At 44.6% G+C, this 12,457-nt stretch overlaps 1 protein-coding gene across 6 annotated transcripts in view; it reads right to left on the minus strand.

Annotated features, from left to right (window-relative positions):
• LOC137305772 (putative RNA-binding protein Luc7-like 2) overlaps positions 1–12,457 on the minus strand; it is an 89,786-nt gene that overhangs the window by 32,361 nt on the left and 44,968 nt on the right. For all 6 annotated transcript variants that reach the window (XM_067974723.1, XM_067974722.1, XM_067974726.1 and 3 more), the window contains 2 exons: positions 8,520–8,630; positions 1,902–2,045 (listed from right to left, as the gene is read on the minus strand). In XM_067974723.1, coding sequence (XP_067830824.1) covers positions 1,902–2,045; positions 8,520–8,630 — 255 coding nt within the window. The remainder of the gene's footprint in view (positions 1–1,901; positions 2,046–8,519; positions 8,631–12,457) is intronic.

The following is a 12,457-nucleotide window of genomic DNA, read 5'->3' on the forward strand; positions in this document are numbered from 1 at the left end:
AACCATATTACTAAGCTACGTTTACGCAATATCTCAGAAAACATCTGCTGTCAGGGATGCTTTCCTCCCCTTCACATTTTCTGATCATGGGACTGATATCTGAGAATGTAAAGCTGATTCAATGGAACTGCTCACCAACAGTCTGTTGTCAACAGAGTGTCAGTATTGAAACCTAAAATTGTCAAGATTTCTATAGAGCTGCAGGAAGGAGAGTACACATCAGATCTCTCTTACTAAGTTGGGGTGCTTTAGATTGATAATAGGCTAAGAACATAAGAGACAGGAGCAGGAATAGGCCACACAACCCCTCGAGCCTGCTCAGTCATTCAATCAGATCATGGCTGATCTTCAACCTCAACTCCACTTTCCCGCCCAATCCCCATATCCCTTGGTTCCCCTAGAGTCCAAAATCCTGTATCTAACTAATGCATGTACAAGATACTTTACACTGAAAGTGCATCTCCTCCCCCTTTCTCTTCCCAAAAGGCTAACATTCTCTTGTTTTTGGCAGTGACAATTTTCTGGGATCCTTGATCTCCAAAGCATTTGATTATTCGTTAAATAATTGAAAAATACAACTGGACAGTGATCTATGTAACCCGCATTTCATTACAGCATTGTTACTTTAGCTATGTTCTGATTTGCAATGTAACAAAATAAGTTTGCTTCCCAATTTAAACACCGAAAAGGTGCAAGTTTGATGTTCCATGCATTTGCAGGTTTGTAACAGGGATGACTTAAGTTTCCTTTTTGATATAATTTCTTCCCCTATACTGCGTACAAGACTGTAGTACAATTGGGAGAGGGGTGCCTGATACTAACAGTGTTACAGGGTTCTCCTCAGGATTGCTCTGGTTAGAAATATGGGAGCTGCTTGTACCTGTGCTCAAATGTTATTAAATACAATGCCAGACACCGTTCTGACTACTGGCAAATGTCTCCGAACAAGGTTCACAAACTGATCAATTGCCATCCAATTTTAATTTGGAAAATGGGCCTTTAGGTCTAAAATAATACATAAATATCGATCTTTTTTTAAAAAAAAAGTTTGGTGTTACATTACAGCTAAACAGTGCTCCACATAGAATCATAGAAAGGCTACAGCACGGAAGGAGGCCATTCGGCCCATCGAGTCCATGTCGGCTCTAAGCAAGAGCAATCCAACTAGTCCCACTCCCTCGCTCCATCAACGTAGCCCTGCAAATTTTTTTCCTTTCAAGTACTTATCTAGTTCCCTTTTGAAAGCCACAATTGAATCTGCCTCAATCACCGCCTCGGGCAGTGCATTCCAGATCCTAACCACTCCGTGTGTAAAAAAGTTTTTCCACATGTCATCTTTGGTTCTTTTGCCAATCACCTTAAATCTATGTCCTCTGGTTCTTGATCCTTCCGCCAATGGGAACAGTTTCTCTCTATCTACTCTGTCTAGAACCTTCATGATTTTAAATATCTCTATCAAATCTCCTCTCAACCTTCTCTGTTCCAAGAAGAATAGCCCCAGCTTCTCCAGTCTATTCATGTTACTAAAGTTCCTCAAGCCTGGAATCGTTCTAGTAAATTTTCTTTTTCTTTGATATGGACTGCAGATTCTAGTAAAGCTCAGACACTGGTTTGGAGAATTCTAAAATGGTAACAAGTCATACCATATATTTGTTGCACAATCTGCATTTCAAATTGTGCTGCTAATAATTGTAACCACTAGGAGAAAAGAGACAATCTATCGAAAAGTGTTAAAATTCCATTCTTACCTATGTCTACCATTAACAAATTAAAGTTTATTTTGGGGGAAAAAGAGCAAAGAATTCAAAGTGGGTGAGTTGCACACATTCACACAATACAAAAAGCCTTATTGAACTGAACTAAAGGGGACAGTAACGATCAACGATAAGCCGCATTCTTACCTCGGCTTCCCTCTTCTTGGCTCGTGCCTTCTCAACTTCCTCCATGACTTTTTGGGATTCTTCAACATTTCCTTCTGCCCCCAACTGTTCTGCTTTGGCGAGCAGCTTCCCAATCTCCTCATTTAGTTCATGAACCCGCTCAGCCTGAGAGATGAGACAAATAGCCTGGTATCAATATAATCCTGGCATTTAAAAAAAATGAAATGCCTGTTTGACTTAGATTTATCAACAAAAGACTGTTTCTGAAATAAGCAGTGTGACAGATGCCTTAATACCACACACAAAAATGCTTCACTAATAATTCTAAAAATCAAAAATCTCAATTTTTCTGGCATATAGTGAGGGCAACACAACGTAATTTTGTTTTTTTGACCCAGAAACATAATTCTGCTCACCCGGTTTTGTTTCTTCCCCTGAAAAGCTCCTCCTTGGTCACTGCTTATTCAGCACCTCAGGTGAGGATCTCTCTCCCCTGGAATCTCTGTCTAGATACAATGCAGTTTTGCTTTTGAAATATTCCAGCAGTACTGAAACATCCCCAACTATTTCTGACATCCACTATGTAATGCTGGAGCTATTATCATAGAATGGTTACACAGGAGGCCGTTCGGCCCATCGAGCTCGTGCTGGCTCTTTGTAATGCCGGCTCATTCCCCCGTAGCCCTGCAAATTTTTTCCCTTCAAATATTTATCCAATTCCTTTTTGAAAGCCTCGATTGAATCTGCTTCCACCGCCCTTTCAGGCAGCGCATTCCAGATCATAACAACTCGCTGCGTAAAAAATGTTTTTCCTCATGTCGCCTTTGGTTCTTTTGCCAATCACCTTAAATCTGTCCCCTCTGGTTCTTGACCCTTCCGCCAATGGGAACAGCTTCTCTTTATTCACTTTATCTAAACACTTCATGATTTTGAACACTTCTATCAAATCTCCTCTTAACCTTCTCTGCTCTCAGGAGAACAATCCCAGCTTCTCCAGTCTGTCCACGTAACTGAAGTCCCTCATAGAATCATAGAAGTTACAACATGGAAACAGGCCCTTCGGCCCAACATGTCCATGTCGCCCAGTTTATACCACTAAGCTAGTCCCAATTGCCTGCACTTGGCCCATATCCCTCGATACCCATCTTCCCCATGTAACTGTCCAAATGCTTTTTAAAAGACAAAATTGTACCCGCCTCTACTACTGCCTCTGGCAGCTCGTTCCAGACACTCACCACCCTTTGAGTGAAAAAATTGCCCCTCTGGATCCTTTTGTATCTCTCCCCTCTCACCTTAAATCTGTGCCCCCTCGTTATAGACTCCCCTACCTTTGGGAAAAGATTTTGACTATCGACCTTATCTATGCCCCTCATTATTTTATAGACTTCTATAAGATCACCCCTTAACCTCCTACTCTCCAGGGAATAAAGTCCCAGTCTGTCTAACCTCTCCCTGTAAGTCAAACCATCAAGTCCCGGTAGCATCCTCGTAAATCTTTTCTGCACTCTTTCTAGTTTAATAATATCCTTTCTATAATAGGGTGACCAGAACTGTACACAGTACTCCAAGTGTGGCCTCACCAATGCCCTGTACAACTTCAACAAGACATCCCAACTCCTGCATTCAATGTTCTGACCAATGAAACCAAGCATGCTGAATACCTTCTTCACCACCCTATCCACCTGTGACTCCACTTTCAAGGAGCTATGAATCTGTACTCCTAGATCTCTTTGTTCTATAACTCTCCCCAACGCCCTACCATTAACGGAGTAGGTCCTGGCCCGATTCGATCTACCAAAATGCATCACCTCACATTTATCTAAATTAAACTCCATCTGCCATTCATCGGCCCACTGGCCCAATTTATCAAGATCCCGTTGCAATCCTAGATAACCTTCTTCACTGTCCACAATGCCACCAATCTTGGTTTCATCTGCAAACTTACTAACCATGCCTCCTAAATTCTCATCCAAATCATTAATATAAATAACAAATAACAGCGGACCCAGCACCGATCCCTGAGGCACACCGCTGGACACAGGCATCCAGTTTGAAAAACAACCCTCGACAACCACCCTCTGTCTTCTGTCGTCAAGCCAATTTTGTATCCAATTGGCTACCTCACCTTGGATCCCATGAGATTTAACCTTATGTAACAACCTACCATGCGGTACCTTGTCAAATGCTTTGCTGAAGTCCATGTAGACCACGTCTACTGCACAGCCCTCATCTATCTTCTTGGTTACCCCTTCAAAAAACTCAATCAAATTCGTGAGACATGATTTTCCTCTCACAAAACCATGCTGACTGTTCCTAATTAGTCCCTGCCTCTCCAAATGCCTGTAGATTCTGTCCCTCAGAATACCCTCTAACAACTTACCCACTACAGATGTCAGGCTCACTGGTCTGTAGTTCCCAGGCTTTTCCCTGCCGCCCTTCTTAAACAAAGGCACAACATTTGCTACCCTCCAATCTTCAGGCACCTCACCTGTAGCGGTGGATGATTCAAATATCTCTGCTAGGGGACCCGCAATTTCCTCCCTAACCTCCCATAACGTCCTGGGATACATTTCATCAGGTCCCGGAGATTTATCTACCTTGATGCGCGTTAAGACTTCCAGCACCTCCCTCTCTGTAATATGTACACTCCTCAAGACATCACTATTTATTTCCCCAAGTTCCCTAACATCCATGCCTTTCTCAACCGTAAATACCGATGTGAAATATTCATTCAGGATCTCACCCATCTCTTGTGGTTCCGCACTTAGATGACCTTGTTGATCCTTAAGAGGCCCTACTCTCTCCCTAGTTACCCTTTTGCCCTTTATGTATTTGTAGAAGCTCTTTGGATTCACCTTTGCCTGATCTGCCAAAGCAATCTCATATCCCCTTTTTGCCCTCCTGATTTCTCTCTTAACTCTACTCCGGCAATCTCTATACTCATCTCTGGAACCATTCTAGTAAATCTTTTCTGCACCCTCTCTAAGGCCTTCACATCCTTCCTAAAGTGCGGTACCCAGAATTAGACACAATACTCCAGTTGTGGCCGAACCAATGTTTTATAAAGGTTCAACATAACTTCCTTGATGCTTTTTTAAAAAAAAATTGCTTTCTCAACATGTCCTGCCACCTTCAAAGACTTGTGCACATATACCACCCCCAGATCTCTCTGTTCCTGCACCCCCTATAAAATTGTACATTTAGTTTATATTGCCTCTCCTCATTCTTCCTGCCAAAATGTATCACTTCGCACTTCACTGCGTTAAATTTCATCTGCCACGTGTCCACACATTCCACCAGTCTATGTCCTCTTGAAGTCTACTACTATCCTCCTCACTGTTTACTACCCTTCCAAGTTTTGTGTCATCTGCAAATTTTGAAATTGTGCCCTGTGCACCCAAGTCCAAGTCATTAATATATTATCAAAAAAAGCAGCAGTCCTAGTACTGACCCCTGGGGAAATCCATTTTATACCTTCCTCCAGTCTGAAAAACAACCGTTCACCATTACTCTGTTTCCTGTCACTTAGCCAATTTTGTACCCATGCTGCGACTGCCCCTTTTATTCCATGGGCTTCAATTTTGCTGGCAAGCCTATTATGTGGCACTTTATCAAATGCCTTTTGAAAGTCCATTTAAAAATCAACCACATTACCCTCATCAGAAAACTCTTTCAAGTAAGTTAAACATGATTTGCCTTTAAGAAATCTGTGCTGGCTTTCGTTTGTTAATCCACATTTATCCAAGTGACTATTAATTTTGTCCTGGATTATCGTTTCTAAAAGCTTCCCTATCAGAGGTTAAACTGACTGGCCTGTAGTTGCTGGGCTTATCCTTACATTCTTTTTTGAACAAGGGTCTAACATTTGCAATTCTCCAGTCCCCTGGCACCATCCACATATCTAAGGATATTTGGAAGATTATGGCCAGTACCTCCGCAATTCCACCCTTACTTCCCTCAGCAACCTAAGATGTATCCCATCCTGACGGGGTGACTTATCTATTTTAAGTATAGCCAGCCTTTCTAGTGCCTCCTCTATCAATTTTTAGCCCATCCAGTATCGCAACTACCCTCTCTTTTACTGTGACTTAGGCACCATCTTCTTCCTTGGTAAAGACAGATGCAAAGTACTCATTTAGTACCTCAGCCATGCCCTCTGCCTCCATGCACAGAATTCCTTTTTGTTCCCTTATCAGCCCCGCCCCTCCTCTTACTACCCGTTTACTATTTACATGCCTATAGAAGTTTTTTGGATTCCCTTTTATGTTAGCCGCCAGTTTATTCTCCTACTCTCTCTCTGCCCCTTATTCACTTCTCCTCTGTACTTTCTATATTCAGCCTGGTTCTCACTTGTGTTATCAGCCCGACATCTGTCGCCCTGACACCTTTTTCAGCTTCATCTTACTCTCTAATGTTTTGTTATCCAGGGAACTCTGGCTTTGGTTGCCTTACCTTTCCCACTCGGGGGAACGTACCTAGACTGTACCCGAACCATCTCCTCTTTACAGGCCGCCCATTGCTCGATTGCAGTTTTGCCTGCCAATTTTTGACTCCAATTTACCCGGGCCAGATCTGTTCTCAACCCACTGAAATTGGCCCTCCTCCAATTAAGTATTTCTACTCTAGATTGCTCCTTGTGCTTTTCCATAACTAATCTAAACTTTGTGCTACTATGATCACTGTTCCCTCAATGTTCCCCTACGGACACTTGCTCCACCTCATTCCCCAGAACCAGATCCAGTAATGCCTCCTCCCTCGTTGGGCCGGAAACATACAGATCAAGAAAGTTCTTCTGAACACACTTCAGAAATTCCTCCCCCTCTTTGCCCTTTACATTATTACTATCCCAGTCTATATTAGGATACTTGAAATCCCCCATTATCACTCCTCTATAGTTCTTGCACCGCTCTATAATTTCCCTGCAAATTTGCTCCTCTATATCCCTCCACTAGTTGGTGGCCTATAAAATACACCCAGTAGTGTAATGGCACCTCTATTGTTCCTTAACTCTAACCAAATAGATTCTATCCTTGACCCCTCCAGGACATCCTCTCTCTCCAGCACTGCAATATTCTCCTTAATCAATACCCACACCCCCACCACTCCTTTTTTCCTTCCCTATCTTTCCTGAACACCTTGTATCCATGAATATTTAGTATCCAATCCTGTCCTTTTTTGACCCAGGTCTCCGTTATTGCCACGACATTGTATTCCCATGTGGCTATTTGCACCTGCAGCTCACCAACCTTGTTTACCACGCTGCATGTGTTTACACACGTGCACGCTAAACCTGTCTTACACCAGCTCGTATTCTCTCTTAGCCTGATCCCACCTAATACCGTACTATTTCTTACTCCAGTGTTATTTGTCTCTCCCATTACATTGTGCACCTTGTTTCTCCTTTCTATTGCTACATCCTGGTGCCCATCTCCCTGCCAAATTCATTTATACGCTCCCTCACAGCACTAGTGAAACTCCCCACAAGGACATTGGTCCCAGCTCTGTTTAGGTGCAACCCGTTCATCTTTAACAGATCTCTCCTTCCCCACAACTGGTCCCAATACCCTACAGAAGTGATTTTGCTGTGTGGTAAATAAGAGGCTCCATGGCAATCAGTGCAATCAAGATGCAGCGACTGGTCAGGACTGAGGACTGTTTAAGCCTTTTCTTTTAAAGGTGGCATCTCAGACAAACAACTTTCACACCACTATTTAATAAAGACAGAGGAAATGCATTTGTTATTTTCATTGGCTTCATATGAAACATCAATGACACAGTTTATGCGATTTATCTTTATATATAAAGAAAATGCTGCATTGCATCAGTGGAAATGGCAGCGGATCCCAAATGTTTATCCATATCTTCAGCACTGGTTGACATTCTGGATACTATTCCTCTTCAATTCTGCTGCCCTAAGTAATTGCAATTGCCAAACTCCCGCATGCAGGCAGCGATTTAAGCACACGTGATCCTCTTGGATTCTTTTATAAAATTCTGATGAAATCAAACTTACAGGGAAATTTGGCAGGTCTATTAAACAAAGTCAACATTTTTAATAAGCAGACTACTTGGGAACACATCACTGTCGGTTACAAAAATCACAGGATATGATGACATACCACTAGCCTTAGGAATAAATATCTGGAAGAGAAAAACTCAGACGAGAGGTGGTGATAAGGGGGAAAAAAGGTGCATTTCAGAGTGAGCCTATGTTAATGAAGTGAGGAAATTGAAGGTCACCTGATCTGAGGAAATCTCCTCCTTTACAGGCGATTATGGAGGATAACAAATTATACTGTTGCACTCTTGTATCACATTTTAACCATACAAATAATTACAAAAGCATGAAATCAAGTTGTGATCAGCATGTTGCATACATACATGTATGCACTAAATTTGTGCCCTTTTGAACTTCAATATTCAACTTTATTTAAAAGGTATGAAGGAAAAACACAAGAAACTGTAATCAATACAAGAAAAGTTGGCAGAAATTCTACATTTTTCATTTCAAACCAGCCAGGTATCTTTTCAAAGGCAAAAGCAGCTATACACATTCTGCTTATTCTATTCCTACACAGCCAACCTATTTTGTAGCTAAATCCCTGGGTCCATTAGATTAATTATTAATATTGATTATACCTTTGCTGCCACCTCTGCACTGATCTCTTCTTGGGTTTCCGCCAACCGTTTCTTTGCAATTTCTGTTCTTCTGTCACAGTCTGTGATGAATGACTGCAAGTGATCCATGGCCTACAAAAAAAATTAAAGAGCACAGTGATTATTCTTGGAAATCCAATTCAGTTGGGTTTAGGAAAATCGGATGTCAATGGTGATTCAGTTTAGAATAAACACTGTTTAACACTGCAATACAGATAGCATTGTTTACTATGCGTCAGGTAAGGACTCACACCAAACTCCAACCCATGAATTATACTTACAAACCATATAGAGAATGGGCAGCATTTTAGCACCCGCCAGCGGGTGCGTTCCTGGCGGGGGGCCCCGAAAATCCCGGAGCCCGCCTCGAACCCGCACACTTCCGGGTTCCCCACTGACGCGCCGGCGTGCGCGCGCAGCCCCCGCTGGTGGGAATCCCGCAGGCAATTAAAGCCAGCGGGGTTCCACTTGACAGTATTTATTTTGCTTGTTCAGGTCATTAACTGACTTGATCAAGGGATTATGTGCGGAGGGGTGGGATTTTAGAGCAAACTGGGACTGTTTCCCACACTGGGGGAAACACTCCCACTTCAAATGGACCTGTTGCAGCTATCAGCCTGTGGCAGCTGCAAAGGTCCATTTGACAGGTGGTGGCGGGGGGGGGAGAGACCCTCACCCATTGCAGGAGGCCACTCTGTCACTTGGGACAAAGTTTGGCCTCCACCACCCTCCTCCTGACAGTCAAAGTCACCAACCTGCACACTTACCCCGGGGTCCAGAGACATGTACCTACCTTGCGGACCCCCTCAGATGTACATCTTCTGGATGGGGGCCGCCGTAGCTGCAGTCATGACCTCCTCGGAGGGCGAACAGCATCACCAGCCTCGCCATCCACGCCGTCCACCTCTGACACGTGGAGCTCCACAACAGAGTGCTGTGACACATCCACCTGCACAGCAGGAGGGAGGGCTACCGCAGAGAGAGATGCGTCGCAGAGGGCACTACCCTCGCCACAGGGTCCACAGACCAAGGCTCAGCTTCCTGGACCTCTCTGAGCAGCAGTGCACACGGAGGCTCAGAGTCACTCGACATGTAGTCATGGACATCTGCAGCCTCCTTCATGCCGAGCTGCTCCTGGCTGGCCCGAGCACCATCTTCTTACCTGTCGCTGTCAAAGTCACCACTGCCCTCAACAACTTCTCCTCCGCATCCTTCCAGGGTGCAACCGGGGACATCGCCGATGTCTCTCAGTCGTCTGCGCAAAAAAGCCCTGCAAATACACCTACACCCACTCTGCAGTGACACAATGGGTGGCATCAGTTGTGGGTCTTCATAGTGATCCTCAGGAGGGCATTATTGCACAAACCAGACAGGATTCGCGAAGACATGGCAGTAGTGGTGCCAATATAATGTGTGATGTGAGTTGGTCAGAAATTCAATATAAGTAACAACCATGACAAACCCTCAAACACCCTTGTGCATCCCCTTCATGCTCACGACACGTTTGCCTTACGCTGCCTACTGCACATATGTGATGCATGCCCTGTGGCTGCAGCACAGGTAGTGGCAGGTTGAGTGAGGCTGGCCGTGAAACAGATGCATGAGAGGGTGAGTATGAGATAGAGCCATGAGATTGTATGAGGATTGGGTTGAGTGGTAGTAGCGGGATGAGTACTGGCGAGGTGAGCAGATGCAGGTAAGATGAGGATGAGGTTTGAGTGGGTATGAGAGGTGATGTGACAGAGTACTGTTGGCAGTGCTGAAGGAGATGTGGGGTGGGGGCGGTGATGTGGCAGACGGAGTGTAGGGGAAAGAGTAAGTGTACTCACTTTAGCTGACCTACTGAGGTCATTGGAGCACCTCCTGCACTGTATGCAGGTGGGCGATATGTTGGTGGTGCAGGTGACCTCCTCTGCCACCTCGAGCCAGGCCTTCCTGGTGGCAGAGGCAGGCCGCTTCCTCCCGCCCGCCGGGAAGATCTCTGTCCTCCCCCTCCTCCTCACCCCGTCTATTGATACCTGGAGTGAGGCATCATTAAACTGGGAGCAGCCTTCCCCCTGGGCTGTTCCATGCTGTAATTTTTTTCTATTTGTTGCAGCATCTGTCAGTGGAGGACTGCCCCTTTAAATAGAGTTCCTCCAGCTGACAGATCTTACTGCGCATGCGCAGACCGCCCAACAAGCAGACCAGCAGTGGGGAACCCGGAAGAACAGGTAAGTGGATCCAATTATGCTACGATCGCGCGGGTGGCTGACTCATTTCGCTGGGCGCATTACCCACGCGCCCGATAGCCCCCCCCGCCGAGAACCCGCAGCCCTGGTAACATCGGGCCCAACGTCTCTTGAAAAAATAGAATTTTCAATTTACAAACAGATCACACGTGCTCCCTTCCCAGTGGTTATGATATTGTGGTTGTACAAACTTCAAAAACTCCAGGTTTGATCCCTGGTCTGTCGAGGTTGGATAGCTCGACGGAGTTGGGATGTGTCAGAATTGGGAAGATTATCTTGGGCATGTAGCCTTTATCTTTGAGGTGAATAAAATGGAGAATGCATGTTCTGAGCACTGGCTGTTTGGCAATGAAAGAGTATATCAACACCCGTGGTTAATGGGTTCTGCTGAAAGCGCGACCTGAAGTGTTAGCTTTACGTTTCTCTCTCCACAGATGCTGCCTGACCTGCTGAGTGATGGTTTCTGCCTCTACCACCCTTTCAGGCAGTGAGTTCCAGACCCCCACCATCCTCTGGGTGAAAACATTTCTCCTCAGCTCCCCTCTAATCCTTCTACCAATTACTTTAAATCTATGCCCCCTGGTCACTGACCCCTCTGCTAAGGGAAATAGGTCCTCCCTATCCACTCCATTTAGTCCCATCATAATTTTAGATACCTCAATTAAATCTCCCCTCAGCCTCCTTTGTTCCAAAGAAAACAACCCCAGCCTATCCAATCTTTCCTCATAGCTAAAATTCTCCAGCCCTGGCAATATCCTCGTAAATCTCCTCTGTACCCTCTCTAGGGCAATCACATCCTTCCTGTAATGTGGTGACCAGAACTGTACGCAGTACTCTAGCTGCGGCCTAACCAATGTTTTATGCAGATTTAGCATAACCTCCCTGCTCTTATATTCTATGCCTCGACTAATAAAGGAAAGCATTCCCCATGCCTTTTTAAACCACCTAATCTACCTGTCCTACTTCCTTCAGGGATCTGTGGACATGCACTCCAAGGTCCCTCTGTTCCTCTACACCTCTCAGTATCCTCCCATTTATTGTGTATTCCCTTGCCTTGTTTGCCCTCCCCAAATGGATTACCTCACACTTCCAGATTGAATTCCATTTGCCACTTTTCTGCCCACCTGACCAGTCCAGTCCTGCAGTCGAAAGCTTTCAGCTTTCCTCCTCACTATCAACGACATGGCCAATTTTTGTATCATCTGCAAACTTCTTGAACAAGCCCCCCACATTCAAGTCCAGCTCATTGATATATACCATAAAAAGCAAGGGACCTAGTACTGAACCTTGCGGGACCCCACTGGAAACAGCCTTCCAGTCGCAAAAATACCCGTCAACCATTACCCTTTGCTTCCTGCCACTAAGCCAATTTTGGATCCAACTTGCCACTTTCCCTTGGATCCCATGGGTTTTTACTTTTTTGACCAATTGGCCATGTGGGACCTTGTCAAAAGCCTTGCTAAAATCACTACATCAAACGAGTTACCCTCATTGACCCTCCTTGTTACCTGCTCAAAAAATTCAGTCAGACACTATCTTCCCTTAATAAATCCAGGCTAACTGTTCTTGATTAACCCGTGCCTTTCTAAATTATGATTTATGCTTGGTGAACTTGTTTTCAATTAAACCCATTTTGCACTTTTAAATGATCAGTTGTTCAAATAGTATGCAATTAAATACCCACATCCC

The sequence above is a fragment of the Heptranchias perlo genome, chromosome 40, assembly GCF_035084215.1.
Source record: "Heptranchias perlo isolate sHepPer1 chromosome 40, sHepPer1.hap1, whole genome shotgun sequence".
Classification (NCBI taxonomy): domain Eukaryota; kingdom Metazoa; phylum Chordata; class Chondrichthyes; order Hexanchiformes; family Hexanchidae; genus Heptranchias; species Heptranchias perlo.